We start from the raw sequence: 26,183 nt of genomic DNA, 5'->3' as shown, positions 1-26,183 counted from the left end.
ATCTGGCACGCGCCGGGCCGTCTCGATGTACCGCTGCATGAAAGCTTTCAGGGTCTCATCTTTCTCTTGCCTGGTATGGACAAGCTCAGTAGCAGTCATCGCTGGTTTTTTATTGGCTGCGTACTGTTTTCGGAATAAAGATTCGACGGTTGCAAAACAATCTATGGAATTACGGGGGAGTTTATGGAACCATTCTAGAGCTTCCCCTTTAAGGGATAAGGAGAAAGCTCTGCATATCACCGGATCGCTGTCAGTATAGAATGCCATGGCATCTATAAAATTACGTAAATGGTCATCTGGATCTTCAGAGCCATTGTAGCGTTCCAGAGTTGGAGGGGGCTTGTCCGGCATGGTTGCTTGCATGATGGCCTCTGTGAATGGAAGCAGGTTAGTGAGGCGCATAGGAGTAGGCCCCCTCCTTCCTCCACCGGCTCGTTCAGAGGCTCTCCCATGATGACTGGCTTCGTTATCCTCCTGTCTGTTGGAGGCAGATAACTCTGTTGCGGGGATCTGTGCTCGCAGCGCGGCTATCTCCTCTGCGTGTTTACGTTGAGTCTCCTGCATGGTTTGTGCTTGTGCCTCAATTTGCGCCTGCAATTGCCTGATCAAATCGTGCGTATTTGAATTTTCCATTGCTCCGGTGGTCGTTGTTGGGATAGTAATCTCGGGCCCCACGGTGGGCGCCAAAATGTTTCGGTAGGGATGTAGGGACCAAGATACGAACCTAACAACCTTACTTTCTTCCTTCTCTGTGTTGCTTTCACTGTGTCGTCTTTCTCTCTTCTCCAAAGCTCTGAGTACGGTGGGCTGGGTACCTGCAAAGGCACTCCGACGCTCAAGTCAATAATGGTCTTGGTTAGAGCAACTGAATCTTTCTTAATTTTCTCTTAGGGGAAAAACGTACCTTTTTTCTGGTATGCTGTGTGTATTTAAAGGAGTAAAATAAACCGTTTACCTGAAATCTCGGGTGGTTACTGGAGTTGGCTATCTATAAGTTATAACTGCTAGATATTGAGTCAAGTACTTCCATGATTCACGGCGCTTGTTAGCCAATATGCGTAACTGTTTATTTGTAACCGCTAGATCACGATGTCGCATATTGTATGTCGATCATCATGCGTGTCGATCTGGGCGGACGACGTGTCGATTGTCGAGCCTCAACTGGTCGACAACGCCACATGGTCGTATGTTATTATAGTCGGTTGTCTAGTGGTCGACCACACTAAGTGGTCGGATGTCATTACGGGCATGAGAATGTCCTGCATTGGTTTAATTGTCGTCGGGTTATTGGTCGACAGTTGGAGGATTAGGTATCCTATAGTACAAAAGTCAATTTTGAAACTCTCGTATTTCCCAACTCTCCACTCTCATTATTATTATTATTATACTGATTCTCACTCTTTTATTTACTTAACCATCAAAGACCATTTTCTAAATGAATCTCTTGAAGCTTAGTTACCAGATAATAGAAGCCTGAAATTCAAGAGCGAATGTTCCGCCTCCAAAACTTTTTGGCTCAAAGACTTTTGGTTAAATTCGGTAAGAATCTTACAAAATTTTATAATTAGAAAAGAAAAGGGGAAGAGAGGGAAGGGAGTATGTAATACATTGTCATACCAAGTGACATTTCTTCTGCACCTCTTTAATTTCATCACGCACCTACATATATTTTAAATTTCCCATTTTATTCTCTTTTTATTGAGTTTTGAAACGTAGAATTTGCAAATTTTCGGAATACATAATCTAAAACGTAAAAAATATATCTTGAATTATATAATCTATGTCATATAATTTTGAATTGTATAATTCAAAATACAATTTTTTTTTTTATTTTGCATTTGAAATTGTAACATTGAAAATATTAGTTTACATTTTGAAATTATATAATGCGAAATACATCTTAATTTTACATTCGGGACTTGGAGAGTCCAAAATGTATCTTTTAAGGGAATAAAACTGTGTAGTTGTCGCAGTAGTAGTGACCCATGCCACAGCTCTCAAGGACCCATTCATAGAACAACACGTAAAGATATCACCCCTTTAATGATACACATTCATTATTCTTTATCATCCATATGCAAGTAATTACAAATTCTCAACACTTCAACCCACAACACAAGAACAAATCATCAAATCAACACTACCCTTTTATTTTCTTTTCAATCTTAGTACTGCAATACCCATGTTCATGGGGTTGAAGAAGGTGTTATAGCTGGTTGGTTCAATGTTGCTTCGGTGGAGCTGCAGGAAGAAGATGGGGGCGCCAATAGAGGTAGGTGAAGGAGCTTCGGTGGAAGTGGAGGAAGAAGAAGAACCAGCACCAGTGGAAGTAGAGGAAGGGGCGTTGGTGGAGATGGAGAAAGAAGGAAGGGGAGAAGAATATGGAAGGAAGTTAAGAATATGGAGGTGCATGAACAAAGTATGGAGATGCAAGAAGAAACACTCCAATAAATTTTTGCATTTTCCAATCTAAAATGTAAATTTTATTTTTCAAAATATATAATTCAGAATATATATTTTTATTTTATATTCTAAAATATATAATCCAAAATATAAAAAATATTATATTTCAAATCATATATTCTAGGATACAAAATTTTAAGGAGGTCGAGGTTGAAATTATGGAATTACCGGAAGAAATGGCTTAACTTACCATAAAAACAGCAAATGAGAGACCCAAGTCAGCCTGCAACCTATAGAAGATCATTTATTTGTTTTGGTGTGTTGCGTCTTTCCTTTAAAGGGAAAGGAAAAATGAAATTATACTAATATACAGGCTTAGCCATTTTGACGAACAATTGAATATTGATGACACCTAAGAGTAGCATGACCATAAATGAAATGGAATTCAACTTTCCCACCCTTCTTCCATTCTTTACAAGTAACGATTTTATATATTTAAGACATGTAGATCTTGATAAAAACAAAAACGAAGCTCCAATGAGGTTTGATCCAATCTGCAGGTGGGAAAGGGAGTTTATGCCACTTCATCCAGTTATGACAATCAATATTTAGGTGCTTTCTGCTGAAACCTGACTCAGAACTCCAAAGTTGTTTGCAGACTTGGATCTCCATTCGGTCCTACCTCTCACAATTTCAGCACCATCTTCAAGTCGAAGCAAGTGTTTGCACTCAAAAAGTCCACCGTCGGCTAAACTGCCTACATTAGCACCAGATATATCAGTCAGGGAATCCAGCACACTGTTCCTGCCACACTCCCTTCTGTACTCCAAAGTCATGGCACATAACTCATGACTCTCCAAAAGTGGTTGTGGAGCACTCTGCAGTAATCAAAGCAAAATATTTTTGGTTTAATGGATTCATCAAAATCCAAACTAAACGAATAAAAATCATTGTTTATCCTAACAAATAAAACACACTAATAAAAAAGGGGACTCTAAAGTAGGACACGAAAAGATCAAACGTGGAAAAGTGGTGTTTTATTTCCCCATCTACCGTCCCATTTTACAACTCTCAGCTACTTTCAATGCACTTCACGAACTGTCATAAACTACTTTCATACGAGGCAAAACTATGATACAAATTTGATATTTTCAAACAATTTTCACTTGATAGGACTGGAAATCAGAAAACATGATCTTACGAAATGCTTTCGGAAGCTAAACCTGAAAAGGTATTGAGACTCAAGCCCAGGTTACTCTAAAAAGAACTAACTGACAGTTGCATTGGCACACTGTGGGTGTTGCATAATAACAGTATCACCATTGAACCTGCCTTTAAAAGGTCAAACGAGCTCTACTAATAAATCGCGCTAAAAAAAGAAATTAAGGACCGATTAAATAACAATTCAAGAATAGAAGATTAATTACCTCCAGAATCCACCCAATGTACTTCACATTGTTAACATGCTGGTTAACATCTAGATCACTCCATCTAGGCTGTAAATAGAGATAAATAACATAATTGGAAAACATCTGAGGTACTTAAAATAAATAAATGTTAGCAATTACATAAAGATTTTGCATACACTTAAACCAGTGCGAATGAAATTAGCTGAATCATCAAGTTTGGATAGTTTTCTTTTATCCTCTTCCACAACTGGAGCAGAATCCACAAAATAAGTGCCTATCTCTCCCCTGACTTCTTCGGGAATTTTAGACAGTTTCCTTGTCACTTTATTCATCATGACCCAAACACTATAGAACATCAAAATAATAAATCAACCAATCAGAAAATCCTTACAATTTCCTAGCACCAAGGTGCAGCAGATAGATGAGTTTGTACTTCATAGCAAATTAGATTGTATTAAATACTGTTTGTGGATTCTAAAATTCTCATCTGCAAAAAATCTTAATACTGCAATTGTTCGACTTTATCAAGATTTCTAAAGGCATGAGAAAAGCAAGTTGAAAGTTAATATTTTCTTAAGATAAAGTAAATATGATAAAGAGAATTCAGATTCAGAAAAAACACTAAAACGTATCTATAGGCAACAGAAAAAAGGATTCCTGAAACTGACATCTACCTGGAGGCTCTTGTCAAGATTTCACCCGTTTGGGCATCACGCACAAGCCAATCACGACGCATACCATTCTTTCCTGATGCGGAAACCCAAGTATCGACTTGAACAACATCACCCCTGAAGCAAAACATAGATTCAGTCAGCTTCAGATGAAACAGAATCATTATTTATCGTCGAACAGAGTAAATGTAAAAATAGGCACATGGTATAAGTTGCATCTTTTGAAAACCTGTGTATGCACTGATTTTTTTACCATAATGGCGAAATATACAATTTTACTACGAAAGGTAAAAATATCTATACATAGTAGTTTATTGCCCTATCATATCCAGTCTAACAGAGGTACGGCAACTTCCCTTTACTCTTCATATATAAAACTTATGTTTATTATATTTATTACCATCCAGGAAGAATTTCATGTAAATGGCAGAAGTATTTCATTCACAACTTCAGATTATGAAAAATAAAATTATTTTCAAATATGATCCATAATCTATTCCAAGCACGCATTAAATCCCAAGTTTCCAACTCATATGTCACTTTTTTGCAAAAACAGCATGCCCAAGCAAGAGAACTGCAGAAATAAAAAAAATCAACCAGATATTATGAAAAGTCAAAGAAAAGATGATGACAAAGACAAAAGAAGATATCAACAGAAGAGAGCATGGATGCTGTTGCAGTTCACTCTATAAAAAGCCAAGTCAAACTAACATACCATTTAGGATACCGATCAACCACAACCTGCATCTTGGTAACCACCCAAATCAAGTTCTTCTTACACATTTCAGGCGTGGAGCCAAAACCATCACCAAGAAGCCCCGCAGTCTTAACATGATTAAGAGCTGTCTCCTGTTGTTAAGACAAATACAAAATAAAATAAAATAAAAAACACCGACATACAACTTGACAAAACTTAGAATTGGAGTTTTATTTCGTAGCATGCATGCAAACAAACGTTTTAGTGTACCAATTATCTAAATAAAATAGGATTAAAATTAGAGTTTAAACTTTGAAGTCGCATGCAAATATTTATCATACAGATTTCCAATTCTCACGGGAAACACCGCTGATAAGTTGTTTTTCATGAGCTGACCTGCAAATGATTCATCATCGTCTCTATAGACGCGGTTTTGTCAGCGCCAATTTCGTAGGACCGAATTGAGAAGTTCTGCCTGAACACAAGCCCGTCCTCCACAATCTTTCCTATCCCAAAGGGGTCAACGAGCATGTCGGGCCGGCGCGGCTTCCAATCGAGCATCATCCACTGCTTCTCCGCAGCTAGGAAGGCGGTGGTGATGGCAGCGAGAAGCATGCTCCAATCCGGTAACTGGTTGATGAAAGTCCTCGGAGCAGGAGTAAGTGACGATGAAGATGGCAAATCATCCTCAACCTTCACGGTGTCGTTAACCTTCGGAGGGGCATGAGCGTTTGCCTTCACCTGCAAGCCACCGCATAAACCATTTCTCGGTTGGAGTCCTCTCAGGCTCGCAGACCCACCACCCAACTGCGTCTGCTTCCCTTTTCCAGAGTCCGGCGAAGGCACAACAGGGATAAACGACGCCGTTACGGCTGTTGCAACCATCGTGAATACTCCTACGCCTGCATGGAAAGTTGAAACATCATTAAAAAATAAACGTGTTAATATCCAAATCGTAAGGCCAACCTACAAGAATATTTGAAGAAAACAACAACATCAATCAGAAATTTCTGTTACAAAAAAGAGAAAAAAAATGTATAAAGTGTAAGTTACGACTGATTTTTCAGAAACCAATTTATCGGTGAATTAATGTATAATAAATGCGAAAGTCGGTGTAGATCTGACTTTGAATAAAGAAAACGAAACACCACAAACCAAGATTCATGCTATTGAAAGAAAATTTAAAAACCATTGGTATCGGTATATTATAATTGACACAAAAACGATGAGTTGCATCGCAATGCATCAGAATCCAGGAGAAAACGATTGAAAGAATGATGAATGGATATGTGTTACATTTGATTTGAGAGACCCGAATGTTCCATTGATTTGTGAAGCGAAATTAAAAAAGGAAAAAAAAACGAAGCATGGAAAGTTGGGAGGAGGGTGGCGGGAAGAAAACGCAGCGTTTAATGTTGATACCTTGATGAATGAAACGGAGAAAAGAAGAGAGGGGAGAGATGAAACGGGTAGAAGTGGATGGCGAAGAAACAGAGAAAGAACGCACTTCTTCGTTTTCCCGTTCCAATGTCTCTCTCCTTCTTCTTGTTCTCGTTTTGGGAATGGAATCCAAAAATTATGGATGTTGTTGTGGTATTTTTTGAATTCGAAAAGTAAAAGGTAAAGAAAATATTAATATAAGGCGTGTGTCTGATAGGGCCAGCGATTGTTAGTGCCACCGAATTAGCCTCCAGACGCTTTCTTATATACAACACACCTGGCCCTCCCGCCCGCCTCTCTTCTCTTTCGAACTCTTTTTTTTTTTTCAAATAATTTAATAAGTCCCAAATAATAAATAAAATAATAGTAATTTTGTTTTAAAGTAATTTACAAATTAAATTTCCTTATATTTTTTCTGCTACATCAAATAAAATATTCAGTGATTTAGTTAGCCTAGATGCATTCAAATTATTACAACATCGAATTAAAGAAACTTATTAAATTGTAATAATTTAGTTTTCGATGAAGTTTTACGTATTGCTATGAGTAGCTTCGTAACTATGTTCCCCACAAAGTCTTGGTCTTTAATATGTTGCAATCAAACCAAAGAAATACTACCAACTACCTGTTTTGGTCTTTCGTCAATGTCTTTTTCTCATCTTCAATCGCAGTAATAAAGACTTCTCATATTCATTTTAACTTTTTATTGTTATTTATCATTGTTCAACTCAAAAAGATTAAATTTGTAGAAAAAGAAGAACGAAGAAATTGAATAAGAAAAAAAATTGCATATATGTATTATTGATAATAGATAGAGATACCATGTTCAAATAATATGTATCATATACACAGTTTAATAGGAAAAAAATAATTTATTATTTAAATAGGTGTAAAAATATGGAGATACACAAAAAGAGAAACATTTTGTATTGTTGTTTTTATCGGATTTGGCCTAACAATTTTCAGGTGAACGTGTTATTGAGTTTCGAAACATCACAAAAAGAAAATTGGTATGCAAAGATTTTCTCACGATCATGTTAGTAAGAAACTTTGGATAAGTATTTGTGAGAAAAAACAATTATAAGATAAGATATTTTCTATATGTGACAACATGTATTTATAGCTTTTTTAAAGCGATTTGAATTCTTATTTTTTTTCATCAAAAATCAAGTCTCTTGTGTAAAATAAGCTTTTTGTAATGGTAGAAGGATAAAGATGAAAAGTAAAAAAAAGTTAATATCTATTTTGGTCCTCTTTTTGTAAGGTCAATTCAAAGTTGTTCTCTTTTTTTCAAAAGTTCACTAATATCCTGCTTCTCGCAAAAACGATGCACGTTAGTCCTTTTTGGTTACGGCGTTAAAAAGACTAACGGCACAGCTATCCAGCTAGCAAAAAACTGATGAGTTGTACAGTTTTGGTTGACGTGTTAAATTGAATTGCTGATTCATCCTGAAAGCAAAGAGATTCATGGTTGTTTTTTCCAAATTTAAAAACAAAGTTAGGGTTGTTGGTGATTCGTGCTACGTTTGTTCTCAAATCTAAAAGCAAAGGTTATGGGTCTTGGAGATTCGTGCTACTGTTATTCCCAAATTTAAAAGCAAAGGGTTAGGGTTAGGGATGACTTCATCACAAAGTTGTTCTTCCTGTTCGCAAAAGTTACTCCTGGAATGAAAAATTCATCGCGAACTGCTTCAGGCATCACAGACTATAAGTAAGAACACTAACCTCACTAGCACTGACGAACGAACCACGCTCTTCGGCGAACCACGAACTTGATTTCACCAATAATCAAAATCTGAACTCTTGGAAAGTTGATTGTTGAACCCTAAATCGCCCCGAAATCGCGAGTTTATTTTACCCCAAATGTAATATCCCTTTAGGTAATCCTAAAATTATTTTTAACCCTATCTTTTAAATTATTTTAAATCATTTTAAATTATTTTAAATCATTTTAAATTATTTTAAATCATTCTAAATTATTTTATTTTAACAGAAGTCACAGTGCCACCACAACCAAAACTGTACAACTCATCAGTTTTTTGCCAGCTGAGCAGCTATGCCGTTAGTCTTTTTAATGTCGTAACCAAAAAGGACTAACGTGCATCGTTTTTGCGAGAAGTAGGATCTTAGCGAACTTTTGAAAGAAAGGAGGACAACTTTGAACAGACCCTACACACAAAGAAGGACCAAAATAGGTATTAAACCTAAAAAGAAAGTTAAATATGTTTTTAGTTTTTAAATTTTGATGCGTAAATAAATTTGTCTTTGTGCGAAATTTTAATATATTTTAGTCTCCAAACTTTAAAAATCAATAGACATACTCCTTTTAACACAATTATATTAAATTTTTTTGACATGTCAAACACGTTTCATATAGTATTTGAGTTTTTTTATACCATTTGACATACTCTCTAATGTTAACATGTCAACTGAAAAACGCATTTGAAACAACAAAAAAAGTTTAACATAATTAGATTAAAAAGATTATATAAATTTATTTTTAATGTTTGAGTTCCAAAATATACTAAAGTTTTGGTAGACAAATTTCAATTTCGCGTGAAAGTTCAGAAGCTAAAGATATATTTAACCATTAATTTAAAAATTAAAATTCATAAATAACAAAATATAATAAAAATGAAAAGATAAACAAATAAATTATTTAAAAACAAAATATACGATAAAGAGAACCTAAAGATAAAAATCAATTTTGATGAAAAAGATAATGTTCAAAATTTCATACAAAAACAATATAATATTTTTGTAATGGGGTACTCTCTAATATTTTTGTAAGATGTAATTTGAAAGGATTTAAAACAAAAATAATTTATCCAAAAATATATTTTTTTGTTAAAGGATTACACACAATAACATAAAAATAAAATGAAAATCAAATGGACAAAACAAAGTAAAGAACATCTTATCTTTGTTTAGATACTTAGTACGTTATTTATTAATCATTTAAAAAAATGTTTATACAGAATTTAAAGATAAAAGTATTAAATAATTTAAGTTAAAAATTAAACTCAAAACATATTTAATCTAACAGTTATTTCATATATCTCAAACATAATTTATATATAAGCTTAATTATATTTTAAGTATTTGAAAACTTTTAATTGAGTTTTTAATAAATTTTTATGGTTATTAAAAATTTAATAAATTTAAGTTTGTAATTAATTTTTCGTTGTTAGCCTTTTATGTTAAGTTAGTGATATGGACTCATGTTGTTACTATCTATGTTATTTGTTATTTTGCCTGGTTATTTTGTAATTTTGTAATTTTATAATTTCATAATCTTATAATTATAATTTTATAATTATATTATCTATAATCTCGAAATTTTAAAATTTTATATTTTCATAATTTTATAATTTTATAAAAATTTATATTTTAATAATTTTATAATTTTATGATTTTATAATTTTATGATTTTATAATTTTATGATTTTATAATTTTATGATTTTATAATTTTATGATTTTATAATTTTATGATTTTATAATTTTATGATTTTATAATTTTATGATTTTATAATTTTATGATTTTATAATTTTATGATTTTATAATTTTATGATTTTATAATTTTATGATTTTATAATTTTATAATTCTTTATTTCTATAATTTTATAATTCTTTATTTCTATAATTTTATAGTTTTATAATTCTTTAATTCTATAATTTATAATTCTATAATTCTATAATTTTATTATTTTATAATCTTAAAACTTTATAATATTGTATTGTTTTTTATTTTTTGTTTTATAATTTTATAATTTTTATTTGCTTTAAAAATAATTTTCTTTAAATACAACAAATTATTGGATTGATCTAAAACTTGTCTTTAAAACTTGTCTAGTTAACCAAAAATATGATGTTGAATTGGAAAGTAGTAATCAAGTAGCATTGTATAGTAGATTTAGTCTAAAAATAGAGATTTTGATAGGTGAAATTCTAATATAAGGGTTGGATGAAAAAACGTGAGGTTTAAGGTTTGTTTTTAGTTCATTTAGAACTTTTTTGAACACTTAGTTTACCAAAATGTGAATATAAATGGGTAGAATTGAGTTGTGAGCTTTTAAATGTTGATTTTTGATTGGTGAGTCTAAATTATGGTGAAATAATCATAGTGGTGCTTAAGTTGAATCATAAATGTGTTGATGAGTTACATCTAAGGTCTAAAATAGCAATTTGGTTCGTATATGCATTGAAGGTAAGAAAGTTTTAGGTTGGTAGGTCCAGATTATGCATAACTGCTATTCTACAAAATTCTACAGACTCGCTGAATGAGTATGGTCGTTGGGCGAGCAAAGCCCACTTATTTTGTGTTCACATAACAAAGTTTATGGTGGCTGGGTGACTTTTAGGAGATTTTAAATATGTAAGTTCCAATGATTTTCTCGTTGAGTGAGAGATTGGTTGTTGGACGAGTGTGTTGTTTAACCTTTTAGCTGAGCGAACATATTTGGTGGCTGAGCAAGTAGATCTAGTGGTTGAGCGAGTGAGTTGTCAGACATTTTTAGCTAAACAAGGAGATTTGATGGTTGAGCGAAAATACTAGGATTTTAACTAAGTTTACTCATACCTTTTATGATGTGTTTAATGTCTCTGATGAAACAATGGTTGGTTAATAACGTGATGAGGAACATGTATGATGTTTATTTAAATATAAGTTTGTGATGAGAATGGATGTGTTTTGGTTGTTTTATTTGTATTTCTCTTATATGTTTGGAAGTAATTGGTATGATTATTACTTTTATGTTCAATGCAGTGGTTTGAAATATATGATGGTATGGATTTGAGGTTTGTAAGAGTTCTAAGGAAGATTCTTAATGGTTGTATCAAAGTGTTGTTGGTATGAATGTAGGGAACTCAATCTTGGGGGTCATCCTAACACTCTAATGGTCATTCATTCTCAAGTAGAGAGGGGTGAGACACGTGGTGAGAGTAGCTGGATGTCCTAGTCTAGGGGCTTTACATTGGCCTAAGGCATTGTTTAACGGACAAACCTTGTGAATGTGGTAGGGTGAAACCCATTGACAATGACTCTACAAAGCAGTAGAGGCCATTACAAGTGCATGACCCGCCATAGCTCGACATTCATACCTTATCCGGATAGTTAGTTTAGAATTGTATGCTTAGGATTGCTTGATTCATTTGTGGTGTATAGTATTTACACTTGAATTATATGTATTTTTTTTTATATATTATTATTTTACTTTTACTTTTGTGTGTTTTGTCTTTTTTTTACAATATTAATCACCTTAATGATGTGAGCTCAAGGGAATGTCAAAGATGAACAAGCCCTACTGATCAACGGTGGAGTTAAGGAGTATAATAGGAAGTATAATGGATATTAACCGTTCTCTTGTTTATGTAAAATCAATTCTTTAAGTTTAGTTTTGTTAATGTTGGAATGTTACAAAAGATATTTCAAAAAAAAAAGAAAAAAAAAAGTATTTAAACTATTTTAAAATTCGATTTGTATAGATATAAAATTATTGAGTGTGATAAAAACCATTTCCATTTACATTTTACGTCTTAAAATATTTATTGAAGATGAATGATTATAATTTTGATGAATGAAGGTGAGAAAAAGTAGGAAGAGAGAATTTGTGTGAAAGCGAAGTGGAGGAAAGTATAATGAGAAGGCAGTTTAGTTAATTAGCGAAAGAGAGATGAGAATGGGAACCGGATATTTGGTTGCATATTAATGGAAGATGGTTGAGAGAATGAGAAGAATCATGTGGCAAATGAGAAAGGAGAAAGCAACATTACTCAGCAATTAAGCACACACTTAATTTCTCATGTCTATGCCGTCAAAGCTGGTTTCTTTTAATTCACTTTGCTTTAGGTATGTGTTTCTGTGTAGATAGCAGTTGCATTCTTCCACCTCATCATCACGTCACTGCCTCCTCTTCCCATCACCAAAATCGGTTGCTTAATTATATACAATCAACTTTATTTTATCTTTATTTTTTCTAAAAAAATTAAATATTACAATCATATTGTTTAAGAATCAAGATTTAAAATCTTTAATTACTTCTTTCTTTTTTTACTTTCTGAATATTCTATTCATTGATGTTAACCAGAAACATTGAAATATATGAACTTTTTTTTTACTTCTTTGATACTTTACTTCTATAGTTTACAACACATACAAACAGCTTTCATGAAGTTAATGAAAACAATTTACTCTTTCTTTTTTTCTTTTCTTTTTTTCATTTTTCAATTTTGATGAAGAAAAAGGATAACTCCAAACTTGGGGTTTAATTTATAACTTTAGTCCATTTGGTGTTTAAACATAATTAATTCATTTTATCAATTTCTTCAAATAATGTTGAGTAGGCCATAGTATGCCTAACAACAAACAGAGACCATATACATATTTAGATTAACAAATAAAAAAGTTGTCACGTACTGATCATTATAATTTCCAGCAGTTAAAGTTATATAATCAATACATAAAAATTATTTATATTCCTATTTTTTGTCAGAACATTAATAAATTTCACATTTATAAATTATTTGTATTTCTTTAATCTTCAACTATGGATAGCCTATTTCCATCTACAAAAAAAAGTCACCCTCAAAGGAGTATATATGTTTAGCACGTACTATAACAATTTTAGTAATGCAAATTTCAATAGTTTATATTTAAATTGTTATAATTAAAAAGCTTGGACTTTTAAAAGAGATCATAAATCATAATTTGCTAAATATCTCTCGACAAAATACTAACTTTGACGCTTCATGAATCAAGCAATTTAATGCTGTTTCGGTCAATTTCGACCATAGTTTTGATGTCAATTCTAATTATCATTTGTTTTAACAAGAATTTTGGGATAACAATCATTGTAAAGTTTGATTTAATTACAAATATTATTTAATTACAAATATTATTTTGGGATAACAATCATTGTAGCACAATTAGGTTAATGAGATTGTGAAGAAATAAGAGTTATTGGATCTCCACAAAGAAGGACCAAAACGACCCTCAACCATCTCATCCACACATTTAGGGTAGCTAAACCATCAACTTCAGTTTGGGATCCACAAAAATGTACGTATTTAAAATACTTTATCCATAAACATAAAATTGTAAGAATTCAAAAAGTAATTACAAATTAAAATTAGAAATTAATACCTTCAAAATTTATTTTATTTACAAAATAAAATTAAAATTTATATTAATTATTCCAATCTCAATTCTATTAAGATAATTACCAAGCTAAAACTTTTGTTATGATTTTATTCTTAAAAAATATTTTAAATATTAAAAAATTGTGTATTTAAATTATTTTTAACTTCAATTCTATAATGATACGAAAGATAAACATATATACTAGTTCTATTAAAATAAGTTAAAACTTATAAGTCAACTTCACCCCGTTCAAGTCAAGTTGAGTTTTAAAAAAATTACAAATTTTAGTAGGACTAAAAATTGAATCTAATTCATTAAAAACTCAACTAATCCAAATTGAATCCGTAATGAATCCAGTTAACTCACAAACCCATTCATAAATTTTAAATTATATTAAAAAAATAAAAATCTTAAACCTAAATCCTTCCGTGTTGTAGATTTATCCATTCAAAATCTTAATATTATAAATGAATAAGTGACAATAATTATTTGATATTAGATAATAATTTGTTTTGTATTTTTTTGTTTTTGGAATTTAATATGATTTTGGATTGTATTTGAACTTTATTTATTTATTTTTATTATTTGGAATTTAACATAATTCTGAATTGTATTTGAATTAAACTTTATTTATATTTTAATTAAAAAACATTTGCTATTTCTTTGGAATTGAAGAAAAAAAATATTATAATTAAATAAATAAATAAGTTAACCTGTCTAATCTATCAGTGTTGGGTAAGATTAGATTTGAATTTTTTAAACTTGTTAAGTAAATTGAATTAGATTGACTGAATAAAATCGATGAGGATGACTAATTTAAAAAAAAAAAATATACTAAACTAAATTCGTTAATAAATAATTGTATAACATATAATGCCAAAATTGTTATCTTAAAGCTGATTCTGAACTATCAAATTTCTTGAAAGAGAATGACATACAAAAAATTTACATTTCTTATGGTGAAAGTTAAGAAAGGCTGCAATTGGCAGATGTAATCCAGTTATGTATAAGTTTGGTCTCTCAACCTGGTACATGGTAACAGTGGATGAAGTAGATGCAACGTAAAATTATAAAAATGAATAAACATTAAGGTTTTATTTAGAGCATAATTAATGAAGTAAAGGCAGCATAAGGTACGATAAGTTGAATAAGGAAAAGGTTTGTCAAAAATCAGAATGGAGCAACAAAGCTTGTGTAAACTTTTGAGCAGCAGACTCAGGCAAGCATATGCACACGATCATAGAAGCATCACTGCAATCAGCTTCTCCTTCAGGAAGAAAGACACAAACTTGAGGTGTGGGTGTTAAATCTATAGGACCAGCATAGAGTGGCCTACCCCACCCAAAATCTGCACACTTGTATATTGAGAACCTTGTCCATTGAGTTATTGTTAGTTTCCCACCAAACTCAAGTTGTCTTGGCCTATCCACTTCGACATAATCCACTGTAGATCTCAAATACTCCTCGGACACACTCTGTCTGGCCTCTCGAACCAAAAGGGTTGTCTCAGGTAATTCTCCATGCACAAGCTCAGAGACAGTGCTTCTTGTGCATGCAACACACACCACATTTCCATAAAACCCTTCTTTCAGTGCTGGGTTTCTCAGCTTGTGCCGAGCATTCACCGAAAACGTTAACCTAAGCTGGTAATCTAGTGGCCTCACATCAAGAGCTTTCACCCATGATCTCCATATATGAGCTGCCATGGCATCAAAAGTGGTGCAACCTGCAGCGTCATATGGCTGAGCAAGAGCTTTCACGCGATTCTGGAACTCGCGCTTGATCCTGTAACACTTCTGAACCGGTTTGGTTTGCCACAGTGTCATTGTTAGGTTGGAGCCCTCTTCAATTCTCATAAACTCCAAGTGAGGAAATTTAACCACCGGTGGATCACGTGGCCGGAAAACTTCCCTGTCCCAACAAGGCACGGGGTCTATAACCGGCATCCCTGTTCTTGCAGTAGCAGCCCATGCACCCAGAAATTGCATGGCTCCCATTCCATCACAGATGCAATGGCAAAGCCTCAAACCAAGGCTAAAACCACCGCATCGGAAAAGGGTCACCTGAGCAATGACCAGTGGCATTTCCAGGACTTTGTATTGTTCTTCATTGGGAAACTTGAAGATCAAAGGCTCCCAAGCCGGGTTCGGAGCTGTGAGGTCTCCTAATTCAGTTAAGGCAACATCAGATCGTGCCTCAACAACGAGTGCTCCTTGCTCCGGTCCAAAAAACACTTCTAGTTTACCATTCTTCGTCTCTCTGAGCCTGCCTGATAAAGGGTAGTAAGGCACTAAAACATCAGCGAGAGCACATTGTAGTATTTTTGTGACAGGTTTTTGGGAAGAGCCAGTGCTGTGTAACTGATAAAAATACACTGTAGGTGTGAAAACACGAGCTCCAATCATGTCATCGAGATTGGAAAGGTATAAAGTGTCACCTGGTTTAACAGGAATAGGCCTTGACGGCATAACAGAAGACATTCTATCAATGGTTACAGGAATGGTGAAGTGATGAATATGGAGCTCTTGAACCCATGGAGAAGCCATGAGGAAATTCTCAGGTCATGTGAAATGTGGCTCCATTAATTTGTAGATATAATATTTGCAGAAGCATGAAAAGATGGGGTAGCTTCTCCGATAAACAAAGAAAGATGAAAAGAGACTTGAAGTGAATAAGACGGGTTCTTGAAGATTTGCAGGTGTGAAGTTGGTGACAGATAAATTATATGTTATTTCCCTCACCCATTTACCATCTTTGTATGACACACTTATTACTTCTACATCAATACATAATCCTTTATAATATTTTAGACTCATTATGCATGAACTTTCTTATCTTCGGGGACAACAATTTTCGCATTTCTTAAAACAACATAAATATATCAAATACAATAATGCTTATACTGATTGACTTACCAAAAATTAGCACTCCCAGAGACAAATGTTATTCCAAATATGAACAAAAATAAACCATACAGAAAATTAAAGATCATATCACCTCACTTGACTACCTTCATACTTGACAGCACAATTGAAATTCAGTTCATCTTAATTACAACAACTTTCTTTCTTTTTGCGTCATCAGTGGGTCACGTTCAGTTACATTCAAGTTGGATAGCATTTTAAAAGCTTATTTAGAACATGACATTGATATATATGGATCGTCTTCAAAGTAACAGAAAGAATCACAAGGCCAGCCTGATGGAGTGGATAAAGTATTTGTTTCTTCTGTAACGTAGACTTTTTTGTCTTTTTATTATCATATATGAGTATACTTTTTTGTTCATTTGCCAATGCAAAATAAACATTTGTAGCTGCTTAGATAAGTTGAGTTTGAGCGAGTCTTTTTTCTAATTTTAGAGTAAGTAATAGGATTACATGTTTTTCTTTCTAGTACTGAGGTCACTTTCGAATGCCAATCACTTTCTGTTACTGTGAAGATTTATCTTCTTTACTCACGTCTAATCGTCAATGTCTTGAAATGATGGGACTTTTAATAGTGAATATGTGATTTTTTTTATTTAAAAAAGTCATTGCATACGTGACTTTTATCCAATATAAGTAAGGAATTGACACCTTTTTTTAATTCAAAATCTAGAAACAAAAATTTTATAGTATTTTTTTAATATATAATAGTTAACTTTGTTATTTTTACCTAATATGATACTTATACTCTTATTTAAATTATTCCCATGGAAAGCGTTTCGTATATGAAGACTGTGAATGACATGCAAGGTTTTAGCAAACAAGAAATTTGAGTGAAACCTAATGATGATTTCATAAATGACAATGGTTCCATATAAACATGGTTTGATTGTAGTTTAGATATAAAAGAAGAGAAAGTGCTTAGACTTTTGATATATTAAATAATTGATAAACCTTTACAGGTCTATAATAGAAGAAAGGATGAAATAAAAGATATATATAGTTCGTTATATATGATATTAATTATAGCTGGAATTCTTTTATATTTCTATCATAGGTTATATTGGTGACAGCAGCTAGCGGTCTGAAAATTGATTTTGTGTAAAGTGTAGGAAAGTGTTCCTTTTGGGTTGTATTGTTTCATACTTTAAGAGATAAAGAAGCATTTATATGGATATTTTGATGATTTATAGATGAAAAGAGGAACTACAGAAGCTTTTAGCAAATACCTAGAAGATTCTCATAGCTCTAGATATTTGCTAAAATCACATATCCAAAAATGTAGCTTTCATTTATAAATAATTAAGGAAGTAAAAGAATTTTCAACAGGTCCAGCTGTGCCGGTTAAATAGTTACATAACATCTTTTATAATAATGACATGTCAACTGTACACAATAATTGAAGCAAGGAAGATTAACTTCAAAAGGATAGATTGTTAAACAGCTAAGATTAGGCCTTTAAACATACCTTATATATATATATAAAAGAGGTGTTAAAATTATTATTGTTATTGTTTTATACAACTTTCTTATAATAAAGCTGCTTTTAGGGTCTATGTAACTAGCCTAAGGGTTGAGTGTTATACAAAATAACTTTTCCTTGTAGACTACCCTTTCCCTTTTTTTATAAATACTTGCTGGTTTTATCATATATCCAAATTCAAGTTGCATCAAAGTCATATCCCTTCACGATGTGTCATATATATATTCTCATCCTTCATTTTGTCTTCCCTTATCTTTTTTATTTGGTTGATCTCTTAGTATTGATTGAACTTCTTGTTATTTTTAACGAGCCCACTAGATATTGTTTGATTTTGTAATTATTTCAATCTAACCTCTTGAATATTCTTTCCACATGTCACTCTTAACTTAATCAATATTCATTTTACAATAAACTTATTATATATTGACCACGTTTAAGTTGTTTTTCCATAATTTATTTATGACTTAATTAAGTATTTTTTGACGAGTCATTCCTACTTAAATATTCTTTCAATAAGTTATTTTTAGCTTATTTAAGTATTCTTTCACAAATAACTTCTAACTTAAACAGATCATTTTAAAAGTTTTTCTTTTAGAACAAGTTCTTTTTAGAGAAATTTTAGAAACGTTTTTTTTAAAGAATTTTCTTTTTCTAGAATGAGTTCTTTCCTTTTTTTTATTCTTCTTCCTCTCAAATATTACAATGAAAAATAGAGATGTAATAACGATTATACAACAACTATGAAAATGGTGAGATAGTATAATGAGAAAGGATATTTTAGTATTTTTGAGTTACTATTGCATGTACTTAGTAATGATGGAGTGCAAAGAAATGATCCAAATCAAATTATCCCTTCAATCTCAAAAGGAAGATTCTTCACCCTTAAACTTTTTTTTTCTTCTCATTTTACTCTCTTAATAATAACAAACCGGATAACATAATCTTGGAGAACTTATCGAATCAAGAAATCCAATTAATTTTTTTGAAGATGTAGTTGCCGAATTTCACATAATCAAATATATTAGGATACTAGAATATAGAGAAATCATAGAAAAACATAATTTATAAGCATGAATATTTTAAGAAATAAAATAATTATTACATAAGAATATAAATATTAAATTTTATATTACTTTAATGAATTAAAATGGTTTTAATAAATATAAAGAAAATATATTATATTTTTCATTTAATTTGTTTGTGTGCTATTATTTATCATTAATCCTATTATTTTATATTATATACATTTTTTTTACTTTTTGTTTTTTTTTAATAATAAACTGTAAGAACCTGAAAAATAATTAGAAAGTTAATGAATAATTAATTTAATGAAACCAGAACTTTGCATTTAAAAGCCTATTTTCAGACATCTGGTTCATTAACCCAACTTCATTCTCTCTCTAAAAACTCAGCTCTTCCTTTTTCTCTGCCTTCTCTCTACAACCTTTGTCTTCTCTCTTCCATTCATCCTCTTTGAACCAGTAGACTTCTGTTTAGGTGGTGCCAAAACTTCCGCAGCGTAGAGAGCTTCGAAACCATCCGATTCGTTTTAGGTTCTAAGCTGGTAAGTCCCTCCATGCAACCTCTTCTCTGTCCTTGAACTAGCACATGCAGTCTCTGTAGTTGCATGAGACTTGTGCTTTCATTTTCTTCAGTTTTTCCACTCCATTTTAGCTATAAGAGTTGTTTCTGTCACCAATGTGATGTCCTGTAGGGTTTGTTGAGTTCTCACAACTCAAGGTTCGGTTGAAGGGTTCTTGTGAACTGTTCAGTCAAGTTACTCTAAGGTAAAGGGAGCTAGGATATGTTTTTTTTATTTGGTTGCATTATTTGTATGTTGTGTTTTGTACCGTTGTATTGTTTATTTTGTGTTTTAACTTGGAAAGATTTAGTTGCATGTGTTGAACCTTGGGACCGTGGAAACTGGAGTGTGATGTTTGTATACTATTTGGACGTATTTAATTGTAGTAATAACTATGTTGAAGTGCTTGTGGTGAGAGACCTGTTGTATCAGTGAATGAGTAGGAAATTTGGGTGTTCTATTAGGGTTTTGGGTCACTTGAGAGGAAGTGAGGTAGTGATTTTGGGAAGTAGGGGTTATGGGCACATTTGGGTTGTTGGGACATCTTAGGCAAGTCATTTGTGACTTGTTAGGATCATAAAACCGGACTAGAACATGTTAAAAGTGGTAAAATGGAAATTGGATCCTCAAGTTGTGGAAAATGATGTTTCAAAAGATAAAACTTGATCTTAATCACTTTAGATTAGTAATAAGGAGAGTTAGGATCATCTAGATAAGTTTAGTTAAGTATAAAACACGAACTATGAGTGTTAGAAGTTGGGGAAAATAACTAGAAATGGTAAAGGGTGTGTGAGTTGCATAATTCTGCAGATTATGCAGACTCGCTATGCGAGCTGTCTCGCATAGTGAGACCTTGTAGAGAGTTCTCACTGTTTGAGTCATTCGTTGTGCGAGTTGATGCGCTGTGCGAATGACCAGATGGTGCTGCTCTTTGTTTGTGGATTCGCTTGGCGAATCATGTCGCTATGCGACTGATGGTGGTCTGCAACCACTGCCCTTTTAATTCGAAGAGCGAGATGGGCGCAAAACGAGAGGGTTTGGGGGTGTGGTCTCTGTCTAGGCTCTCGCATAGCGACCTGGGTGCGCTATGCGAGAGGTTGAAAGTCTGATGCATGCTGCGAGTTAATTCGTATGGCGAATTAGTGGCGTGCGCTATACGAGACCATCCTGTCTCACCTTGCGCATAGGGTGCGCTGTGCGAATCCTTTGAGTCTAGTCTTCTTGTTTGCTTTCTTTTCGGTTGAATCAAGTGTGTGGAATGTTTGGAATGCATAATATGATGTGGTAATGTGATTATATTGAAAGTATGTGAGTGTATGAGACATGTTTGGTGATTGAAAGTATGTGGTTTTAAAAGTATGGTTGATGGACATAATTCCATGGATCTCTAAGGAGGTTACTTGGTGATGCCTTATGTTATTGGACGTAATTCCATGGATCTCAAAGGGAGGTTACATGGTGGTGTCCTATATTGTTGGACGTAATTCCATGATCTTCAAGGAGAAGATTCATGGTGGTGTCCTTAGTATTTAGAATGATTTGCATGGTAGCTCAATCTTGGGGGTTATCCTGAAACTACAATGGTAAATCATTCTCAAGTAGAGAGGATTGAATCATGTCGTGAGTAGTAGCAGGAGGTCCTAGTCTTGGGTGCTTCCAGTATGGCCTAAGGTGAGTGATAACGGACTAACCTTGTGAGTGTGGTAGGGTGAAACCCATTGGCAATGACTTTGCAAAGCAGTAGAGGCCACCACGAGTGCATGACCCGCCATAGCTCGACAATCATTCTAAGTCCGGACGAGTCAAGTTTAAGTGCAAAAGGTCATGTTTGTATAGCCTAGTATATCTGTCTTATTTGCATATTGTGTGTGAATGTTATAACATGATTTTTATATCTAGCTCACCCTTGCTTTTGTGTTTGTGTTTTGCTTGGGTATGCTTTTCTTTTGCGATGATCATCCACTTGGATGTGATCAGAGGTGGATGAGATGCCTCTGGAGCAGGCTTTGGAGGAAGATGATGCTGCTGCTTAGTTTAGTTAGGACTCTTATTTGTTCATCATCAGTTTGGAATACTCTATTATATTTAAGTTTTAAATTATGACTCTATTTGGGATGTCTTTAAGCTTAACAACTTTATTTACAGTATACTCTAACTGTTCTCTTATATTAAAATGTGGACTTACTATATTATATGCTTTTATATAATCTGGGATGTTATATTTATGGTATCAGAGCAGTTTTTGTCCTTAAAAAATCATGTAGGGTATGTGTGTGCCTTGCTTATGCTTGTGTACTCTTAGTCATGTTTAAGTTGGTTGTCCTTGTTTATTTGAGTTGGACTGATCGTCTTTCCTCTTTGTGCGAACAAAAGATGGCACCTAGGCTTCCTCCTCCTCCTCCCCCTCAGGCCGAGCCATCTGAATCTAACCAAATGTTAGAGACTGTGCTTCAGGCGTTGCAACAGCAGAATGTTGCATTGGTTCAACAAAACACCATAGCCTTGCAGAATCTGGAAGCTGCAAGAGTGTCTGATGAGAACGCTAGAGCGTCAGCTGATACCACTCAGAGACAATTCATGGATATGATCGCTAGTGGTAGGACCGCTGCAAGCGCGTCTTCATCTACGGGTCCGGTCTTAGAATGGAGCTTAGAAAGCTTTCTGCAACACCATCCAACCAGGTTTGATGGGAAGTGTAGCCTGGATGAAGCTGACCATTGGTTCCGGGACATGGAGAGAATCTACCATGCTAAGAGGTATCCAAATGAAAACAAACTGGCATATACTGAGTACCTGTTGATTGGGGAAGCATGCCACTGGTGAAACAGCATGAAAATGATCTGGATGAGAATGGATGAAAATGATAATATAAAATTGTTAAATTTGAAATTCGAATTCCATAACATACATCACACTTAGGACTCTATTAGAATAAATACACTCCATATATTTTATAGGGTAAAATTGAAAGTAAACCAAAAGTTGAGGTGCAGAAAAGAAAAGAGAAACAATGAGGTGTAAGAAGAAGTCCTGATCTCAAATTCCCATTATCACAAGCTTCGGTCTTAAAATTCAGATTACTCATATTTTTCAACATATATATGTAATATTAGAAATTGTAAAATTTTTAATTTTTTTCATCTATATAAATAGGTTGTCATGAAATTTAACGCTAACCATCCTATAGTTAATTCTTCGCGTCCTCTTAGCAAAATTCAATCACCCGATTTTAATTTCATCACATTTATTTATTTATTTTGAATTAAAACTATAACAACATATTTCGAGATTTTATCGAACCACATTTACATTTTCTAGTTTGTTTTATTATTATAATGATATCTCTATTAAAAATGATAATGTAATATTTATAAAACTATATATATATGTGAAATTATGAATTTAGCTGTGTATCAAAGTTTGGTTTGGATATATTTTAATGTCAAACTAAAAAAATATATAGATATAATTTTTTAAACTGACGTTAACTTTTTTTTATATAAAATGATGATTTAAGATAACATTTAAATTAAAATTTGTCAAATGATATGTATAATTCAAACGTTAGTCCAAAGTATTACTTAACAAATTAAAAATCTTTTCTATTAAATTAAAAAGATTATATTTATTTATTTTTAAACTTTATCAAATTTTGAAATTGAGACAAATTTTAATTTTGTGTACAAGTTCAAAAACTAAAAACATATAAATTTTTCAGATAATATGAAATGTATTTTAAATGGTATATTCTGAAACAAGTTTTTTGAAAAGATTTTCTTTTCTAGAACGAACTCTTTCTTTTTCTTCTTCTTTTTTTTCCCTTCTTCCTCTCAAAGACTAGAATGAAAAAATAGAGATGAAATGAAGATTACACAGAACAGCTATGACAATAGAGATAATGGTGATAAAAGATGTATCATGTATAAAACTTCTTTAAACCTTATATTTAAGGTGATAAAAAACAATTGGTTTCTCAAAATCTCACTTGGTTAATTCAAGAAAAGATTAGAAGTAACAAATACTAAAACTAAAAGCAAAAGGCAAGTGTCTAAAACTGAGCAGGATTCTTCAAATTTACAAAACGAATTTGACATGACATTCAACTCCTAAAACTCAGAAAAACCAAATCTCAGAAGAAAATTCAAAATACTCCGTTATCTTTTTGCTAAAACAAAATCATAACGAAAATATAAACCTCCAACGCTTTCTTTAGGATACATAAAAGTCCTTCATGCAGCAGCAGCAGCAAAGATGAACTGCTAGCTATCATCACGGGAAATTGGCAGCCACTCTGTGATGGATCCTTCTGTGTTATGGTAGCCAAACTAGAGAAATCACAGCTCCAACCCTGTTGGTTATTTACTTGATAATACATATTGAAAGCATAAGATGCATTCCCTTGGAGACTAAGATAATTACAAGAAGAGCCATAACCAAGGGAAGTACAATCAGAAAAGGTACAGGCATAGTCAATGCTACCAGCCAAACCATCAAAGTCAGTAACATCTGGATTCAAAATACACCACCTCTTTTGCAGGTACTTTATACCTTCCACAGGGATAAGACCTTTTTCCTTGTGCTGACCTGTTAAGTCTAATTCATACTTTGGCTTCCCATCAAACTCAAAAACCCCCCAATGCCTCTCAAAGTTCCCAGGAGCAACACTTTTAATGTTCTCATCAATGAGGCTGAACAGGTACAAGTCAATTGTTCCTTTCCTTTTAGGGGTACCCTTTCCACTCAGAGCATGTTTAAGCAAACCAAAGTTGAACCTCCTTGCACTCTTGGCATTAGCATTCTTATCACCATCTGTTGGCCACCCAATTTCCCCAATCAATACCTCCATGTCAGGATACCCTGCCTTGTCTAAAGCCCACAGAAGAGTATCAAGATTTGCATCAAACACATTGGTGTAAAGTGCCTTACCGTCCCTGAGAGGCTTGCTTTTTCCATCAAAAAATGCAAAATCCAAAGGGAAATTTTCGTTGAAATAAAGACTAAGGAAAGGGTAGATATTAACTGTAAAAGGTGCATTGTTTGCATACAAGAACTGGATTATCTCAATGGTGAGGTCTCTCATTTCAGGCCTGAAGTCACCAGCTGAGGGAACTGGATTTGAATCAGGTGAATAGTAAATATCAGCATTGAATGGAACAGTGATTTTGACCTTTGAACTCAACCCGGCTTTATTAAGTGATGTCTGTATATTCTTCAGGGCTGGCAGCGTTTTCTTCGCAAAGGTACCATTATATGCTTTAAGGAAAGGCTCATTACCCACAGCAACATACCTGCATAGTTATCATACACATACCAAGCACAAAGCAGAGTGAGGAATTGTTCAAAATGGCTGTAAACATCCAACAAAAGCTATCACACACGACCAACCAGACCATGAAACAATAACTGGAGTAGTTAACAACAAAATCAAACAAAAAGCATGTACAGTTTATACATTTTCACTTAGTGTCCCTTAGAAGAAGCATGCTGTCAAGTTTCAAACTCCCCATGCTTACTTTCACAAAGTTCAGAATACAAAAACTAAAACAAGACTATAGCAAGCAACACATTCTTTACAACACACTTTTTATATATTACTAGTTCAAATTTACCATATCCAATACTCATTAAACAAAATAATGAAATCTACAAAATTACGTTATCTTCAATAAATTACAACAACTAATAGAACGACTCAGTCGAGTAGAGTACAGTCTCCCACACGTTTAAATAACCGTGAAGTTATAAAAAAAAAGTTGCATACAAATTTTGTTAAAAAAGTTAACAAAGTAAATGAGTAGCATGAAAATGAAAGAGGAAAAGAATTTGATGAAGAAAAAGGAAAGATTAGAATGATCTCGAAAGTACTTAACTTGATTTTGACGCCACCATTGAAGAAGTAAGAGGTGACATTTTCAAAGACCCAATGATCTGCGGCTTTAGGAGTGTTACTTATCTTTTCCAGCATGTTGTTGGGTATTGCGAGCATGACTTGGATATCGGTCCCCATAAGAGCTGCCATAATGAGTTCATCCGCATCAAAGAGCTTCAATTTGGTGAACCCATTTTCCTTGAGCATCTTCACCACCTTCTCGGGGGGAATTTGGTGCGTTGCCATGGTTCCCCAGTTCACGCCAACCCATGCAGACCCACCGGAAACCACGGTCAAGAAGACAAGAGAAAATGCCACTAGATCACCACAATTTCCAACCATTTCTCTGCACTTTTTCTGGATTTAGCAATGTGGAAGAAAATGAGAGAGGGATGTGTGATTGTAGGAACCACAATTTCCATATATAACTCATTTTGTGCTGTGTTTCTTCATGCTTTTTTTCAATTCCATCTACCACCACAGTTCTTCCTTATTTTTTAGGTTGAGAAACTTAATTTATAAAATATCATGCTTCTACTACCATATCTATTTTTTTTCTTAATTA

At 33.2% G+C, this 26,183-nt stretch overlaps 3 protein-coding genes across 3 annotated transcripts; all 3 read right to left on the bottom strand.

Annotated features, from left to right (window-relative positions):
• Window positions 1-2,681: 2,681 nt before the first annotated feature.
• Window positions 2,682-6,867, bottom strand: LOC124820729 (palmitoyl-acyl carrier protein thioesterase, chloroplastic-like). The gene is made up of 7 exons (XM_047292485.2): window positions 6,603-6,867; window positions 5,577-6,082; window positions 5,199-5,332; window positions 4,487-4,600; window positions 3,989-4,157; window positions 3,831-3,899; window positions 2,682-3,281 (listed from the first exon to the last, which is right to left on the bottom strand). Exons 2-7 carry the CDS (start codon window positions 6,063-6,065, stop codon window positions 3,012-3,014), a joined length of 1,245 nt encoding a protein of 414 aa, XP_047148441.1. The 5' UTR covers window positions 6,066-6,082; window positions 6,603-6,867; the 3' UTR covers window positions 2,682-3,011.
• Window positions 6,868-14,836: 7,969 nt separating this feature from the next.
• Window positions 14,837-16,416, bottom strand: LOC124820732 (HXXXD-type acyl-transferase family protein). The gene has a single exon (XM_047292489.2). It carries the CDS (start codon window positions 16,304-16,306, stop codon window positions 14,924-14,926), a length of 1,383 nt encoding a protein of 460 aa, XP_047148445.1. The 5' UTR covers window positions 16,307-16,416; the 3' UTR covers window positions 14,837-14,923.
• Window positions 16,417-23,822: 7,406 nt separating this feature from the next.
• LOC124820731 (glucan endo-1,3-beta-glucosidase 8-like) lies at window positions 23,823-26,086 on the bottom strand. Its single transcript, XM_047292487.2, has 2 exons — window positions 25,620-26,086; window positions 23,823-25,037 (listed from the first exon to the last, which is right to left on the bottom strand). Exons 1-2 carry the CDS (start codon window positions 25,958-25,960, stop codon window positions 23,915-23,917), a joined length of 1,464 nt encoding a protein of 487 aa, XP_047148443.1. The 5' UTR covers window positions 25,961-26,086; the 3' UTR covers window positions 23,823-23,914.
• Between the last annotated feature and the right edge of the window lie 97 nt (window positions 26,087-26,183).

The sequence above is a fragment of the Vigna umbellata genome, chromosome 2 (genome assembly GCF_029865625.1).
Source record: "Vigna umbellata cultivar VRB3 chromosome 2, Vumbellata_1.0, whole genome shotgun sequence".
Classification (NCBI taxonomy): domain Eukaryota; kingdom Viridiplantae; phylum Streptophyta; class Magnoliopsida; order Fabales; family Fabaceae; genus Vigna; species Vigna umbellata.
The sequence above is the reverse complement of the archived record's forward strand: the minus strand, read 5'-3'. Positions and strand labels throughout refer to the sequence as shown.

Excerpts from the sequence above, each read along its gene's own strand:
- LOC124820729 (XM_047292485.2), bottom strand. The coding sequence starts at position 6,065 with ATGGTTGCAACAGCCGTAACGGCGTCGTTTATCCCTGTTGTGCCTTCG. Across the intron at positions 5,333-5,576 it reads CGATGATGAATCATTTGCAG|GAGACAGCTCTTAATCATGT; the intron begins GTCAGCTCATGA and ends TCTTAACAACAG. Across the intron at positions 3,282-3,830 it reads ACATTGGGTGGATTCTGGAG|AGTGCTCCACAACCACTTTT; the intron begins GTAATTAATCTT and ends TGATTACTGCAG.
- LOC124820732 (XM_047292489.2), bottom strand. The coding sequence starts at position 16,306 with ATGGCTTCTCCATGGGTTCAAGAGCTCCATATTCATCACTTCACCATT.
- LOC124820731 (XM_047292487.2), bottom strand. The coding sequence starts at position 25,960 with ATGGTTGGAAATTGTGGTGATCTAGTGGCATTTTCTCTTGTCTTCTTG. Across the intron at positions 25,038-25,619 it reads AATGGTGGCGTCAAAATCAA|GTATGTTGCTGTGGGTAATG; the intron begins GTTAAGTACTTT and ends ATAACTATGCAG.